Here is a 17,864-nt window from a genome sequence, read left to right on the forward strand (position 1 = left end):
AGTTTATGTATATAGGTACAGTATGCACTTTCATACTTGGTTATTGTTATCGAATTTATAATTAATGTAGGTAATTCTAAACAATTAAACGCTCTATAAAATAGACAGGTTTCACATGTTGTTTGAATCTCGTTGAAATGCAAATTTTCCATTAGTATACTTACCTACCGGAGTAAATTTATATCCTAATCTTAGTTATTGCTTGTTTTGGTTATGCAAATACGAAGACAAGCTATTTATCTTTGGTGGTATGCGCAGGTTAATAACAAGTTGATACTTGAGATAATATGAATAATTACATGGCTTTATCGGTTTTAAACGGATATTTTATGCGTTTTGATTCTATGACGTCTAACATCTGTTGGGGTCTGCGGTTGGTCTTATTCAAAGACGTTGTTGAAAGTTATAGCAAAATATTTAGTTTCTTGCACACGACATACACGTTACATCTTGATGGCGTTGAAGGAGGAAGAGAGAGAGAGCGATTTTAAAGTTGCCACAATAATAAAAAAAAAAATTGTTGGTGTTGCCAACAACATCGTAGCGTCACACTTGTACCAAAGGAAGGCAGAGGTATATGTATAGCACATATTATAGCCACTCTTCTCCAGCGTTTGGGCGTATAAAATTAAGTGCGCGTTGTCAACAAATGCCAAATAGCAATATTGATTTTTTAGGTGAATTGCTTCAATGTAGCTTTTTTAATAATAATAATAATAAACGTTTATTGCATGAATTCAGGTTAGGTACATTGCAGATTACAGTGCATAAAAATAGTATCACCAAATTCTACTTTTTCAAGCATACACAATGAAAGAACGGACGGTACAAGTTACATTACGTTAACTACTGCTAGAGGAGAATAATGTTTTTTAGCCCCCTAATGTCATATTCTTGTTTTATAAATTCATTTTTATATGCTAGATTGCTACCGATTCAACTTGCATAGAAAAAGAATCTCTATGATTTAAGTTTTTATTTATCATGAATTTAAAAAATGAATCAAGACCGCGTTCGAATTAAAAAACAACAATTATACAGCGGAGATAAAACAATTTATGCACGCAAATAAGGCAGGTTGCACAATCTACAATCATCAAAGCGAATTGACCCATTAGTCATCGCGCTAGAAGCCAAACAGGTAATCTAATGATGATAATGATTACACAGATTGTCATTAAATACACGCGGGGTTACGTAATGTTTTTTTCTCAATAGATTTACCGCATTTTCTTACGTTGATAAGATTGCTACATTGTTTTCACTGTTTTAACGCGTTCATCATCATCAGCCCATTAACGTCCCCACTGCTGGGGCACGGGCCTTCCCTATGGATGGATAGAGAGATCGGGCCTTAAACCATCACGCGGGCCCAGTGCGGATTGATGGTTATTAACGACTGCTAATGCAGCCGGGACCAACGGCTTAACGTGCCTTCCGAAGCACGGAGGAGCTCGAAAGGAAAACTTTTTTTTGTGGTCACCCATCCTATGACCGGCCTTTGCGAAAGTTGCTTTACTTCAACAATCGCAGACCGAGCGCGTTAACCGCTGCGCCACCGAGCTCCCTTTAACGCGTTATGATTGTTAATTAGTATGAAAACTCGTTCGAGGTTGCGAGTAAGTTGCTAATTATCGCCCTGTACCATTTTGTAATGTAAATCGTTTGATGTTGAGTTTCTTGTAGGTTTTTTCTACAGTCAACTTCGTTATAAGTAGTTTAAGGGCTATTGCAGACGGTCTGAATTTGAACAACAACGCGACTATCATTAGAACTCACACCCATTTGACGTAACACATCAGAACTTGCCATGTGCAAGATGAGACAGTTATATATTTTCGTAGGTATGTGAGTTGAAGCGATCGATTCAAAAATATGGCCCCACGTCATCTTGCAGTCTCGATGCAGTTATGCCAACCGCACAAATAATATATTTAAACTATTATTTTGATAGCTAGCAGTTTAAATGCAGAACATCTATAATAGCTCTGCGAGTCAAACCGAGATACTTGACAAGTTATTTTTTAGTATATTATGATCAGTAAAAAAAAAATGCTTATCTTAATTGCCACAAACGTTTGCGTGCACTCGTAATCAAGTCGTTAACGAATGTTTGAATATTTTATTTTATAATCTTTGACTCAGCTGCCCAGGCGCAGGTTGATGTGAAAATTATGATGTTTACGTTGCCATTTAGCAAAACTGCTTCGCAAACGTGTCATTACGTACTTCTTGTAGGAACTGGGTATTGCTAATTGGTAATTCGACATAAATGGCCGGTGGCCAGATGATTATTGGGGTTTATGTTCAGTATAACTGTATAAGACAATATTCATATATAATTGCTTCTGTAATAAACTAAGAGTAAAGAAAATTCAATTTATTAATTTGCTCATAGAACATGAAAAAACATAACAATAAAAATCAAAAGGCGGAACCGTTCTATACGTATTACGTATGGTCTTTATTCTATGCTTGTATGTAAATATCATCATTATTATTATGTGCTTATGACTTTAAAACGCGCTGCAGTCATAACATCTGCTGATAAAATATATAAATTTTCGTTACGATGCAAAACAACAGGTGTTTGAGGCAATGTTCTGGTTATTGATGACAATCTCATTTCCTCATCGCCTGCGGTGGGATCGACCGCCATTCGAATTGATTTTAGATTTTAAGTGTTTTCACTGTTACCATGCAGACGGCACATCACCACCAGGCTACCAGGACTGGGCAGGTTTGGCGGGAGCGGCGGGACTGCTTATATAATTATTGGGGTATTTTGAAAATAGGAGCTTTCCAGCCAAGTAGTTATGGCATTATACGGCAAATCTAAAATTTGTCATGTCAAAACAAAACATAAAAAGAAATAGGGGATTTGATATAGTTCATGAGAAAACGTTACTTGATAAAAAAATATAAAAAATAATCGAAGACATTTTGAATTTGGAACGTTAAAGTTCATTAGTATGTGTGAGATTACTTTTATACACAAACTCACTTAAACGGGCAACGCTAGAAATATTGCAGAAACATATTTTATTACTTTTCTATTTTCAAATATAGGTAGTTTATTACACAAAACATAACATTAACATTTATTTTATTTATTCGTTCTCTTTCAAATTTACTCTCAGCCAACCCGCAATGCAGCAGCGTGCTGAAGTTTGCTCGTAGAACGTAATAGGCTGTTTTATGTTGTGTTATATAATTTTACCCTATACTCTACAATGGCCCTTATTTTGTTACCCGTCCCTTTCTTTTTCGGCGGATATAAAAATGACATGTATAACTTGAAATAAAATTAAATGGTGTGTTTTGGAATCAGCACCGGTGTCAGGTTTATAATACGTTCATCAGCTTCTTCGGCGTGTGAAAGTTTACACAATTTTAAGTCATCCGGCTTTACACGGTTTGTTAAGTACGTCTGAAAACGGTTTTGTTTATTTCCAATATAAGCAAAGTATTCAATAAAGTCGCACTGATTTTATTCTGTGACACGACACAGAGTAAACAACTTGCATCTGACATTTACTGAGCATAAGTGTTGCTATTTAACAAACAATCCCACTTTAAATTGCAACACTGACTCTGTTTAATCACACACGTTATAAACTCGATGTCTTAAAGTACCTAGTTTATTCCGCAAAAGTTTTAACTGTTTATAGTAAAATAAGTGCAGTTTTATATTAGTTTTTGCGACGCTTAAAGGTCAGGGCAGATATGAATATTAAAGCAATTTATATTTCAAACATTTTTATTGCTGTAAACAAAGCCGGCTGATTAAACGAGAGGCCCACTGGGTTCCATACAGTGCGAAAATTATGCGCAAATGTGTTAATACACAGCTCTACACAATCTAACATCCAATGGTTATTATACTCCTTAATGTGTTGGCCACTTTAAACTGTGGTGTTAAGATGGTCACATAGAAGCGATTCGTCGAAACAATATTGCAATTTGACATTTGCGCATATAAAAGTAAGTGCGCTATGCAAACAAATGTCAAATAGCAAATATTCCTTTCTTAGATGAATTGCTTCGATGTGCCCATTTTAACCCCACAGGTACCCAGTAGAGCTGTCAAATAAGCGTAAATATTAATATTGTAATAAGTAGCCGTGGAACGGTTATAAAATCTAGATGTAGGAATGAGACGGGGCGTCGCGTCGTGAAGCTAAATTAAACTCGTAATCCGAGGTACATCAATAATATTGACGTATCACCGTTTATACACCGTTTTCCTTGACCGCACTTGTTTATATGTAGCGCACGTATTTATGTAATCATACACGATTTGAATTTTAATTCAACGTACATAAACTCACGCCCGTAATTTCTAATGGGGTGGTCAGAGCCCTAAGGAATAGGGTTAATCGGTTATTTTTTACTAAACGTCAAAACTATGGAATTTGTATAAAAAGCAACCTGTGACATCATAGAAAAACATGACAAAATGTCGTACTTTTTATTACATAACTTACTTAATTACTAGCCGAAACAGCCGCTTAAGCACACGGATCATCTTACTTTCGGACAATCGGGTGATGTCCTAAGCGAACTAGTGATTTTTGTGATACGTCCCCACCGGGATTAGAACGCGGGCTCTTCAGATTGCGAGCCCGACGTTCAACCACTGCAGCAGATAGGCAGCTGACCGCGCCCTGGTTTTTATTCGCTCCCAGTTCAAGACAGGCACAGAAGCGTTTTTATTTACTCGTAAATATATCGTGAAGTTCGTTCGGTTGCATCGTAACGGTCGATTGGGTTCTTTTTACATACAATGAAGATAGCCGAGTATTGATAGGCACGCCTCCGCGCACAATTGAAGTAATTGCCTAATTATTTTTATTGCCCGTTTGTTTGGGGCTCATCCATCTCTCAACCCATTTTCCAATTTATTTCACAACGAATTTGTAGCTCCAAAATTAGTTCAGTTTTAATTTTGTGTGTTTATTCTGTGATTAATAAGCGTGACTAATGCTTACTTTACATGCATTTTAATTCTATGAATATATAATACACGAATAAACAGGTTTAGGGTAAGTAATAAGTTAAGCGTTCGGTCTGCGATTGTTGAAGTTAAGCAACTTTCGCAAAGGCCGGTCATAGGATGGATGACCACAAAAAAAAGTTTTCATCTCGAGCTCCTCCGTGCTTCGGAAGGCACGTTAAGCCGTTTTCCCGGCTGCATTAGCAGTCGTTAATAACCATGAATCCGCACTGGGCCCGCGTGATGGTTTAAGCCCCGAGGCCCGATCTCCCTATCCATCCATAGGGAAGGCCCTTGCCACAGTAGTGGGGACGTTAATGGGCTGATGATGACAGGGTAAGTTATAGACTGAGGACAGAGAAAATACGCTATGAAATTGAAGATAACCTGAATAATGTTACGACCGTACCATAATACAGCTAGAATCCTGGCTGAGACGGCTAAAATATCCAGTTTCAAGACTTTCGATCGTCGCGGCGTCTACCTTTCTCGCTTTCCTAGAAGCATTGATGGTATGACTCATCGTTCTAATTCCATTAGAATTTTCACTGCCTTAAATATTCGTTGTTCATCACATTAACCTATCTTTATTTTACTGCGCGACTAACCGCAAAATGGAAACGTTTAAACCATGCCGTGCAAAGCATATATTTAAATATTTATTAGCAAAAAACGATAACAAATACCTCGCTATTCTAATACCTATACGAAGCGCCATTGTCTACAAAAACAACGTTCCGTAGAATATTTCCTAGAAATATTTCAGCCATTGGAATTCGAGAGTAATCCGTAGTAGCGTTGGCGGTCCCTTTGTTTCTGGGTTTCCGTCTCGTGAGCCTTGAACCCTTATGGAAAAGCTGTTGATTTTGTGTAGATATTCGGATTCTATTTTCGAATTGATTCGTCGAAATTCTTATGTCGCTAAGTAATTACAAAGTTTATAAAAGAAGAACCCTGACAGAAGATCTAAAAACGTAAATTATAAACAAATGGTAGATTTTTATTTATTTATTTTTGTAATAATAGTATAGGCTCGTATTTGACCACAATCTCACTTGATGGTAAATGACGATGCGGTCTAGAGTGGATTACGCTTACCTAGCAAATGCTTATTCACTCTAGCCTGGAAGACTCAGATCTTATTTATTTACTTACCAAGTTTTCAGTCAAACACTTCACGATTATATTACCTACGCTGATAAAATATATGGTCATCATTAGATTCTTCGATGCATTAGAGGTAGTCCACTTAACACATAGGTAAGCGTACAAATAAACACGCAAAACCATTGTAAACATACCTACTATACCTGTTTTTGATCAGATAATATCTATTCAAATGTTTGACCTTGCACACCGAAGTTTAAATTTTGTTTTTCTCATTTCGTGCATGATGACAAATGGTTTCCTAATGAAACAGCGCATTATGTTATTCAATTAAAATTTATAATAAAAAAAGAAACAAAATGCGTACAAATGTTCATGAGATAAACAATAGCACGTGTTTCGCCAGAATGAACAATTTATATTTGATCTTGGGAATGAAAAATGAAGGTGTAATTTTTGTAACTTAATAATACCTACTTATGTAACTGCATTTTTGTAAAGAAAAACGAAAACTTTATATGGACGTGGGAATAATTGTGTAAAGAAGGACAGTACACATGACGTGTTGTGTTTACGGTCAATTCGTGACCGGAATAATTTATTAGGTATGTGTATTTACACGCCACGTAATTCAGTTAGTTGAAGAGTTCCTAGTTCTTTTAATTTTCGTACGCGGCAGCATAGAGTACTCGTATCTTGCTTGAGTGTAGAATCTCCTTTTTAACTCTTTATTGAGTTACATATTTCCAACAATACATTAGAGGAGAAATAATCTAAATAGGAGTCCCTAATTAACAACGTCAGGAGGTAAGACACTTCTTGAAGTAAAACGTGAACACTTTCGCTAGGCGCAGAAAGTAACTGGACGCGAAAAAAGTAGACTAGTCGTGGCCATTAATTACCATAATTACTGCAGCCGTGTCTTGATATGTCCCAAGTGTGTACATTCTGTGTGATAACGTTTATACCCATTAAGTAACTTGACCCGGCTTCGCCTGAATACAATTTTTGTAGCATGATCTCTCAGACGCCTCTATGAACCAGCAAACGCCTGATGGTAAGCAATTACCGTCGCCGATAAATACCCGGGTCACAAATGCGTTGCCGGTTTTTCTCGCGGACAAAAAGTCGGCCGCCGACGCCGTCTGGGCATTGCCTAATATATTGTGTACGAACCACCTTTTCGGGCCGTTTCCGAAGCGTTCTATGTGCCTGTGGTTATCGAATTTAGTGGGGCCCATTGTTCCACCGAGGCCAAGGTCTTCTTTGTTTACAACGCTCCGCCGCTTACGCAATTTTGATGCGCCATAGTCTACTTTTTTATAAGCAAATTGGCAAAAAAGGTTAACTAGCCCAATGATTAGTGTTAACTAAATTATATGCTTCTATCTGCGTGGAGTAAAAAGTGGACGATTAGTTGATGTTGAATTTGCAATAGTATTAAAGCGGTAAAAAAATAGACTTATCTTTGGGTTTCGTGATGATTAAGTATTATTTATAGCGAAACTGCTACTATGGTTTATGTTCGGCATTCGTTTTCCGGGATATATTGCTGAAGTACTGAACTTCCTATATTCAATAGTTTACTTAGAATGTATTAGAATAATACTTTACAAGTACACTTTTAGTTAATTTAATTGCAAACAGTTAATTGCAATACTATCCATTTTGAGGTACACGAAAAGGTCAGGAATATTCGACAGTGCAACTTCCACTAGCAATTTGTATCACTCAATTAAAACAAAATAAGTATTTATTATAAAAAATCTAACGTTTATTTTATTATATTAAGCCGTTTTGTAGTTATTAACCACTGACATTGCCCTTGGAACAGCGTCGAGTGAATAACGCCAATTGTTCCAACACCCGTAAAACTCATTATGTCCGTTAAACAAGATTACGATCTCGCATTTACGACGATTTACATTTTAGCCCAATGGCATTGTTCGGTAGGCTTTATTACACTTTATTACTCTTTTATTGTATTCTGAATCAATGTTTAGGTTGATAATTTGTCATCTTCATGCTTGGCCGCGGATAGAGAGAAAAGACCTGTTAGCTGTATGTACTCTTTGTATGGGTGTCAATAATACAGTCAGAATCTCATCCTGTCGACACAGCTGTAGGTAGTATTGTGACATGTTGTCGTTTGTTAGGTTCCTAAGTGATTATAAGTTAAGTCGAGACGCGATAAGAGAACGAATATAATTGCTTTATTTGTCGCCAATAGCGTTCGTTGTTCGTTCATTTACCGCGTACAGCGTGATAAGCAGGTGCTGTAGTATTGGTACAGACATAGTCTGTAGAGGTTGCTATAGATAGGCGGTGAACCTGCTCCCTCTAGGTATAATGTGCATCACTGTACCCAGATGTTATGAACAGATAGTCAAAAGTGATTACAGGTAGTTTTCTTATGATTTGTGTCTCTGTTGACCCCAGAAGGCCACGGTCGATTTGAGTTTGTTTGTTTGTGATGCAATAGTCATACACCCACGGGTTAGTAAAATAATGGTTTGGAATACCTATTAGTTGATGCGTTCAAATTACACCTTTAAGCTAATATGCTCCTACGCTAAAACCACACTATTCAGGCATTTATAATAATTATGTAAATGGATATAATTTCTAAGATGGCCGTCAAAAGATTTAGTCACCTTGCTACAGAATCGTTTAACACCAAAATATGCGCTTATTTTTTTTTCAAGTATTTAATTTATACCTAGCCATGACAGGGGTCTATGGCGTCTCAATAGTAACCCTGACACCAGGGTTGATGGGGTTGGTAATCCACCTCACAACCCACACGATAGAAGAATTTATACCTATAGCGTTTTTTTTTCTAATTGTTAAGTAAAGATTTACCTATCTAAGTACAAATTGGTAAAGAAACTTTTTGCTAATTGCTAAAGAAATAAATTTCGGCGCTAGCGAAAGTGGTGTGTTCGGTTCGTAATAATTGGAATTCTGTGGTCCCTACTCCAACGGGAAATAGGCGTATGTATGTATGTTAAAATTTTACCAAATGTTTTGAAATTGATTTGCTTCTAAAAATATCCGTGTCTAGCACAATAAGAAAAAAAACAATAACAATACCATATTATCGTGTGAATGCAAGGATGTATGTCTGCGGTTAGTTATTAATAATTCAACTTTTTATTGACGCATTATATTGTCTCTGATCGTCAACATCCAAGTTGGAGGATGTGGTCATCATAGACACATACATAACATAAACAGCTTATATACACGTCCACTGCTGGGCACAGGCCCCCTCTCAATCAACCGGATGGTGTATGGAGCATACTTCACCACGGTTTTTAACCGGATGGACTTAACTCTCACCATAAGGGTTCTTTTTTACGATTTTGGTTCGGAACCCTAAACAGAAAAGGAGTAATATTCCATAAGTAAGAATTCCATATAGTCTTACCTAGGTGGAAAATTAGCGTGAGTTTATGTAGGTACACGTATAAAAAAGATAATAAACAATTCAATGTGTTTTAAACCCGAAATACAGTCAATAATCATTCGTCTGTCATTCTATAGTGGGCGCTTGCTGATTATGTAAACAATGAACTATGCGTATTATAGTTTATATACATAATGGCGCCACAGAGGCACCTTGTCTCGTTATGTTGTAAGTATATATAACTTTATTTCCTTTGCCTTAATTGTTATGCCGTGAGTTAGTATTTAATTATGTACTAGTTGTTGTCTAGCTGTCATTATAGTAAAACAGCGAGTAGGTATTAGTGAGACCCCCTACACTAGCGTTTTTCGAGCGTCGTAGTCGTGCCAGTCGACGCCGCGGCGACGCGACGCCAGTGGCCAGCGAACGCCGAGCGTGCGCGGCGCTGGCGTCGCGTTCGCGTAGCCGATGCTTCGGTCGTGTACGACTACGACGCTCGAAAGACGCTAGTGTCGGGTCTCTATTTCATTTTTATGCGTGAGTTTTCGTTTTGACCTATTCGACATAGCGTGTTTAGAAATTAAACTCTTGCCATAAACCAAAACAAACTGTAAGAAAATATTTTAGCATCAGCCTGATGCCCTGAATGACGAACCTGTCGCCTATAATAAACACGCCCATTGTTAGACACAACTTCACATATTTATTGGCGACTATTATGTTATGAAAATAATCTCTGTTTTCAAATTGCAAAACATAATATAACCTACTTAACTTATCATTTCTTGTACTCTCGCGATGTAAGCAGAAAAGATCAATCGTTAGACATCGCGGTATTCTATCCTACCTATCTATCAAAATTGTTTTTTGCCTAATCTGTAAAAAAGCGAAACATTGCACTATAAATACAAAGGAATTTATTTGTCCGTGACCTATATTTACACCTTCTTTAAAAAGTCTTCACTTGTAATATTTACACCCATCCATTGAAAACTTATTTACATATGAGTGAAGTAACAAACCTTTGCAACTAAAACCCGTAAAGTAATACCAATTTCCGTCCACTCTAACACGTTTTATCTTGTCTAAGAACCCTGTACATACAAGTAGCGATTTGACGTCGACCATCGACTCCAGTCACCAAGGTTTGTTAGGGAGAAAAGTTTGGTGTTAGATCCAGTTTGTACCGGTTTGGCGACTGGCCTAACGTGGGTAGCTCATGAATGAGAAAGTCTGAAACCGGTTGTATCCCAGCTCCTGAGGTGTCTACTTTCAAATCACAATAGATTACCGTAGGGATGTGCCGAGCGTTCGCCGAAGGGAACGATATTTCTTATATATATTTTTTTCTTATATATAATTTAAATATACAGATATATATCCGAATTTACCGACTTTATCCAGTTTTGCTTGGGTAAAATTTTGCTTAATTTTATTCTTAGAAAATTGCACATCGTAATCGTAAAAACCACATGCAATTGCATTCAGTGGTGCTTGAGATTTGCCCGAAAATACATAGGACAGATTTTCATTTACATACGTATCCAAACATAGTAGTCATGGTAGTATAACCTAAGCAATAATTTCTTGTTTGATTCACCAGACATAATATCACGTAACTTTATGCAAAGAATTTCGCGACGCAAAACTAACAAAAAATATCTATCGATGACAACACAAATATTATGAGCATACGTACATTATCGTGTTCAACAGACAATTTTGAAGTCCTTGATTTTATTTATTTAAAAGGAAATAACAATTACCTTACAGGTTAACAAAGTGTAACTATGTTACCTACTGAATAAAGATATTTTTGAATTTGTTCTACAGTATTGGATTTTATAATAAGATAAATAAGTTAGTGTTGCAGTTATTTAAAACCATTAAAATAAGTACCTAACTGAATAGGGAAGAGATTATAAAGTCCACAAGTTTTAAATGTCAAATACTCTTGTATCGACCAAAATACAATAACAAGTCCAGGTTAGGTATAATAAATATACCGAATGTCTTTATGGACCAGACGGCCTCGCGTTGTTTGTTAAATACAAATGTGGCTCTATAAATACGAAGAATCGTCTCGACGAAAGTTAAATGCAATAGCTTTTAGCGCTTAAGTAATGTTTAAAGGTACTAATAACTTAGTAGGCGTTGCTTGTATAAGAAAATGAATGTTATTATGCTCCGTTTAGATGATACGAAATGCCCTTGCCCTGAGCGCTAACCGGAAAGATGTTTTCGACTTTTTTACCGTCACTTTACGTGTTATGAATTTGAAATTCGAACTTAGAAATTGGAATTACTGTTCGCTTTTAACTCTTTTTTATGGTATTTGAATGCCAGTGAATTTTAAGTGAAATAATTAAAAAAATATATTAAGATTTTATATGATACTTAGCTAGAACTTGATAGTATTCGTTCGCCGCACCTTCTAGCTTATTAGGTCCTAAGCAAACAGATAAGGTGCGCTGGCGCATGTCCGCACGATACTACTCGCTCGAGTGCACACACAGGCACACCGATATAAAATCGACAAACAAAAACATCGTTATTTTTATTCAACGACCAAGGCCAAGCCGCCATATTGCATTCTGACAGTAAACAAGGTCTGGCCGTTTGAAAAATGTAGATCTAGATATTTTTTGTCGTGCACCGGATCAGATTGCTAATGGTTTCGATGCAGCTATTATGAATATAATATCAACGAAAACAAGAAAAAACCTTTCGTTAGAAACACAACATGCTTATTAAGATTTAATTTCATGAATATTAATTCGCGAAATTGCACTGTTTGTTTTTAAAGTTTCTTCTTATCGCTGAGCCAATTTAAATGCACGTAAGTATAAACAGCTATCGTGTTACGTAAACTGGGGCGCTCGGCGGCTTTTTTGTTGATGAAATTAAAATAAACCCATTGTGCTCCCAAGGTTACCCATATTAAGTCGAGCGCACTTCCGCTCAGGCAAGTCTTTATGCTCAAGTATAGTATAATATAATCAGTAACACCACGATACACAATGCGTCAACACCGTGGCTTTGAGTCTAGATACTTTGAGTACTGCAATGTTTTACCGAGACGATCTTGTTTCGAAATACATAAGTACATAACAGCCTCCGTGGTCTAGTGGTTAGAGCGTTAGGCTCACGATCTGGAGGTCCCGGTCGATTCCCGATGAGGACATTATCGAAATCACTTTGTGAGACTGTCCTTTGTTTGGTAAGGACTTTTCAGGCTTGAATCACCTGATTGTCCGAAAAAGTAAGATGATTCCGTGCTTCGGAGGACACGTTAAGCCGTTGGTCCCGGCTATTAGCCGTAAAAACACCACCACCAACCCGCATTGGAGCAGCGTGGTGGACTATGCTCCATACCCCCTCCGGTTGATTGATAGAAGGCCTGTGCCCAGCAGTGGGACGTATATAGGCTGTTTATGTTATGTATGTTACATAAGTACATACAGAGAGTCACACCACAATTCTCTACCTGTAATATTCTGGGGCACCGCAAGTCATTATGTTTTGAGGATTTTAACACGATATAAGCTCACGACTATCCCAATTGGAGTAGTCAGAGGTACATCCATCTCAAGATGAACAAAGTACCCACACGTCATCGAGCTTGATGTTAGAGCAACGTGATAGGTAGTAAGCCGTATCGCCATCTATAATGGTCGAGCCAACTGTGTTAGTAAAAACTGCACTTAAAATACATTAAGAAGCAAGCCGGTGCAACACAGGACCAGAGTGATTAATTTTAGAATTTTGTGGTTCCTTTTACGTCGCTTACATAACGAATAATTTTGTTTTTAAATCCCCAAGCTACTTCAAGAACGCAACACGATTACCTAGAAAATATTCATTCTGTTGTCACATTGTAGATAGAAAGGTCATGTGGAGTTAATGTCTTGAATTTATTAAGATATGAGCTATGACTACTTTACATTGTTTATTTCTCATTTATGTCTCTCTCTCATTATGTTTATTTGAGGAGCTCGGTGGCAGCGGTAAACGCGCTCGGTCTGCGATTGTTGAAGTTAAGCAACTTTCGCAAAGGCCGGTCATAGGATGGGTGACCACAAAAAAAAAAGTTTTCATCTGGAGCTCCTCCGTGCTTCGGAAGGTACGTTAAGCTGTTGGTTGTAATTGTTTTTATAAATTCCCTCTATTCTTTGCTTCAGGAATATTCGAACCTCTACGCGTAAATTGAGACAGGAAGCTTTGTTTGTATAGGTAGGTTTTGTTCGGTAGGTCTGATAGACGGAGACGGAAGGAAGAGCTTGTTTGTAAACGCCTCAATACCCGATGAGTGGACATTAAATATCGTTCAAGCGTATTAATAACAATACAATGTAGGTGAATGTTGATAAGTGTTCTGTTTAAACATGACATTCCTATGAATATGCATGGGATTGCCAGTCTTCGAAAACAATAATTATACGGTTATATTCCATACCTATAATTAATGCTTCATTGTACTTTTGTATTGCGGCAAAACGAGCTTTCAGAACGCACAACGAGATTCATAGCGCTGACAACTTTGACTGGCAGTAGGCGTTATATAAAAGTATGGATCGTTCGTAAAGTTTTATAACAACGCCAAAATTCGTCGCTCACATAACACCGACAACATAATCGCCGGTTTTTTTTTATCACACGTGAATGTAAACACAATACGATGTTGACACGCCCGCAGATACGAGAGCCGGTATCTAATTCGGTTGGCCTTGGCAATGAAAAAACATGTTTTTCAAGCAACCTTGAGAAGTTGAGACTTTATTTTGCTTTTTGTACAGCGCGTGCATTGCGAATCAGGGCCGCAAAACATTTTTTTACTTCTTAATTTTTTTAACGACACTCACCCTTTATCGGAAGAACCGGTAATGAACTCGATTTTTAAATGTCAAATTCGATGAATCTCGGTTTTAAATTGAGTCAATATCGCAGCACTTCGATTAATTGGATGTCTCCTCGTCTGGTGATTCAAAATAGCGGATAAAATATTGTTTATCGGACATTTGAGTTTATTTCCGAATATTTAAGTTTTAAAAATTCGTAGTTCGAAAATATTTTCGGTTTTTCCCGATTCTCCTATGATAAACATTGACATTAATGACTGAGAGTATGTTTAAATAGCTTTGTTTTTCTTGTTTTAGACCTTTTAAACGAACAGTATTTTCGCATTAAAGCGGCGGTGTTCGTAGTAATTCCATGTAATTTGATTATAAACCGCTTCTGTAGTGACAGTGACAAGATGTCTCGGACAGGAACTAGTAGCAAATTGGATTCTGATTCATTACCGTACGATGAACTTTACCGCGCTCTAAATTTACTCTAGCAGCTAGTTGGATACCACTCTCTCGTCTTGTAATTTAGTTCTACGAACTCTTCAGACTGATTTGTGTTTCGAAAATTGTTTTCGCTTTACAAAGTTGTCAGAAGACGAGGCTACTTTTTGTATTAAAGTCTTGGAATATTTACCAAATATTATCCAACCCATTGCGTATAGTTACTCCGTATCGTTAAACAGAACATGATCATGATGAACAGGATATGATGAGATGAGAGTGGATTTCTACGACACACTAGCAGAAGAAAACATACTAAAATTTCATGTTTCTTTTCGGCCTATTCATGGAACTAATATTAAAATATTTTTGCTTATTTTCAGAGCTGGCGCAGGTGCAAACGGCATATTCTCGAGAAGGCTCGACTTCTCCACATTCAACTTGCTGCCGAAGCATAAAGTCAACTCATATCAGATCAAGGTAAGTTTTTTTTTTAAAAAAAAGCTCTAAGAGGCTTAGTGTAGTGCCACAGAGACGAAGGCTTAAAACTTCGCGTCCACTGCATCCGAATCGGAACGGACGAAGTATTTTTTTCACGAGAGTCATTGTAGATTTGCCTCAGATGGCTTGAACTACTTGACCGGAGAAATTTGTAGCGCTGATGGGTCTGAGGGTGCCGCTGTGAGCGCGAACTTCGGCTCAGGGCGTCGTATCGTAGAGGATTATGTCAGTGAACCGATAGCGATAAGCGCCGAGAACGAAGCGCCAAGATTTCTTGCTTTGTATTGATTGAATTTATTAAAAATATCGTATAGAAAAGAAATAGAGGAAGAGGGATTCCAATAAGAGCTTATATGGAATAAATTAAATTAGAGGGAAGGCTTACGTCGTGGCTTATAGAGAAGTTTAAGAATTCGCTTTTGATAGACACTAACGGAGAATGCAACGCCGACAAGAGCATGGCTCTTAAATTAATGATGATGATTGATTCCTTTAGAATTGCAATCACTAGAACAGGAATGCCGCGCCAGGGGCTAATCATGACATATGAAGTTATGACTACTTATAAAAATTCAAATACATACATAGCGGTCAAACACATAACCCTCTTCTATGCTTCGCCGCAGTCGGGTAAAAAAATGTGACGCGGCGCGTCATAAGTTGCGTTCGCGTGCGCTACGTTCCGATACCGATGCAGTGGAAGCGTACCTTTAGCCGGACCTTGAAAAGATTGTCCAATAATAAATCATTGTTTATTATTATTTATGGATCAGATCATCTGATTATGAAGCGTTCGTCTTTTTGCGGATATATTTGTTTTTTTTTTCTACAGGTTTTAAAAAATATGTTTTAAATAACATAGCAACGTTGTGCTGAACTAAATCTGGTCTATTTATACAAAAAGAAAACTGTCGTATTTTCTTTTTACGCAGATTTTTTCGTCATTTAAAGTATTTAAAAGAAAAATTCAGACTCGAACGGGATTCGAACCCGCAGCCTCATCCATAACAATCACATTTCATTCTTTTTCTTTTTCTGCTATCGTATGGGTTGTAAGGTGGATTACCAACCCCATCAACCCTTATGTCAGGGTTACTAAGCCGCCGAAGGCCCCTGACAGGACTCATGTAACGACTACTAACTTACATCAGTAAGTAGTAACTGGGACCAGCGGCTTAACGTGCCTTCCGAAGCACAGATCATCATACTTTCGTACACTCAGGTGATCAACCTGCAATGTCCTAACCAAAGTAGGATCACAAAGTGATTTTTGTGATATGCCCCCACTGGAATTTGAACTTGGAACCTCCGGATTGTGCGCCCAACGCTCAAACCCCTGGACCACGGAGGCCGTTCATTTAGCACATTTCATTTAGCATTTATATACTTTTTTGTACTAAAACCATGTGTAACGGTCTAACGATTAATTCACCCGGACAAAAACTTTTAACGAGAACTTTCAGTAGTTATTTTTAGAAAACTTTAGACTGTCTGGACACTGGATACGGCAATAAAACATTTTAACTGCTAAAAAGGTAGAGGTGTTTGTTGTCGCCCCCATAAATACATCGCGACACTTTGCGCCCCCAAAAACGAGGCGACACTTTACGCGATAAAAACCCGGGGGCGACAGCCTTCTAACGAAAATGCTTCTTTGTAACACCTAAATTTATAATGTAATTTTAGAATAGCTTTTCGTGTTTTTAGTTTTAATCGCGTTGTATTTCATGTTGCGAGGAAAGAAGAGATATTTTTTCGGAGATACCTATAAATTTCGCAGTGTAGATAAGGACACGGTTGGTTGCAAAAATGTTTTTTTTTTGACGTGACTTATTGTAGACTTGCTTTGGATGGCATTCACTACTTAGGTGGTTTGAAAAAAGAAAAATGCTTTGTAAGTTTTTCTTCTAAACCGCAATGGAGCAGCGTGGTGGAGTATGCTCCATAGCCCCTCCGGTTGATTGAGAGGAGGCCTGTGCCCAGCAGTGGGACGTATAGGCTGTTTATGTTAAGTTTTTCTTATTTTTCTTGAACATCTTAACCATTCCTTTGTAGGGCGCAGTCTCTTCATGTTCTATCATTCGACCGATCCATTTATCCAGTCTGGGATGCTATTGTCTTCTCGTTCGACATAATCTAACAAGTGGAAAAGAGTGAGTTACATGAGTCCTGTCAGGGGCCTTTGGCGGCTCAATAGTAACCCTGACACCAGGGGTGATGGGGTTGGTAATCCACCTTACAACCCACACGGTAGAAAAAAAGAAGATGAATGAAATGTGATTGTTATGGATGAGGCTGCGGGTTAGGATCCTGTAAGTAAGTAATATGATCCGTGCTTCGGAAGGCACGTTAAGCCGTTGGTTCCGGTTACTACTTATTGTTGTAAGTTCATAGACGTTACATGAACCATGTCAGGGGCCTTCGGCGGCTCAATAATAACCCTGATACCAGGGTTGATGAGGTTGGCAATTGACCTTATACCTCACACGATAGAAGAATCTAACATCCCATTTTGCCGATTGGCCGGTCGACCGATCCGACTAACGGGAAACACCCTTAAAAC

At 37.7% G+C, this 17,864-nt stretch overlaps 1 protein-coding gene across 1 annotated transcript in view; it reads left to right on the top strand.

The window, feature by feature from the left end:
* The window catches only part of LOC126368441 (headcase protein), a 99,824-nt gene that overhangs the window by 23,515 nt on the left and 58,445 nt on the right, over positions 1 to 17,864 (top strand). The window contains exon 2 of the mRNA XM_050012443.1: positions 15,184 to 15,280. Within this exon, the coding sequence (XP_049868400.1) occupies positions 15,184 to 15,280 (97 nt within the window). The remainder of the gene's footprint in view (positions 1 to 15,183; positions 15,281 to 17,864) is intronic.

The sequence above is a fragment of the Pectinophora gossypiella genome, chromosome 7 (genome assembly GCF_024362695.1).
Source record: "Pectinophora gossypiella chromosome 7, ilPecGoss1.1, whole genome shotgun sequence".
Lineage (NCBI taxonomy): Eukaryota > Metazoa > Arthropoda > Insecta > Lepidoptera > Gelechiidae > Pectinophora > Pectinophora gossypiella.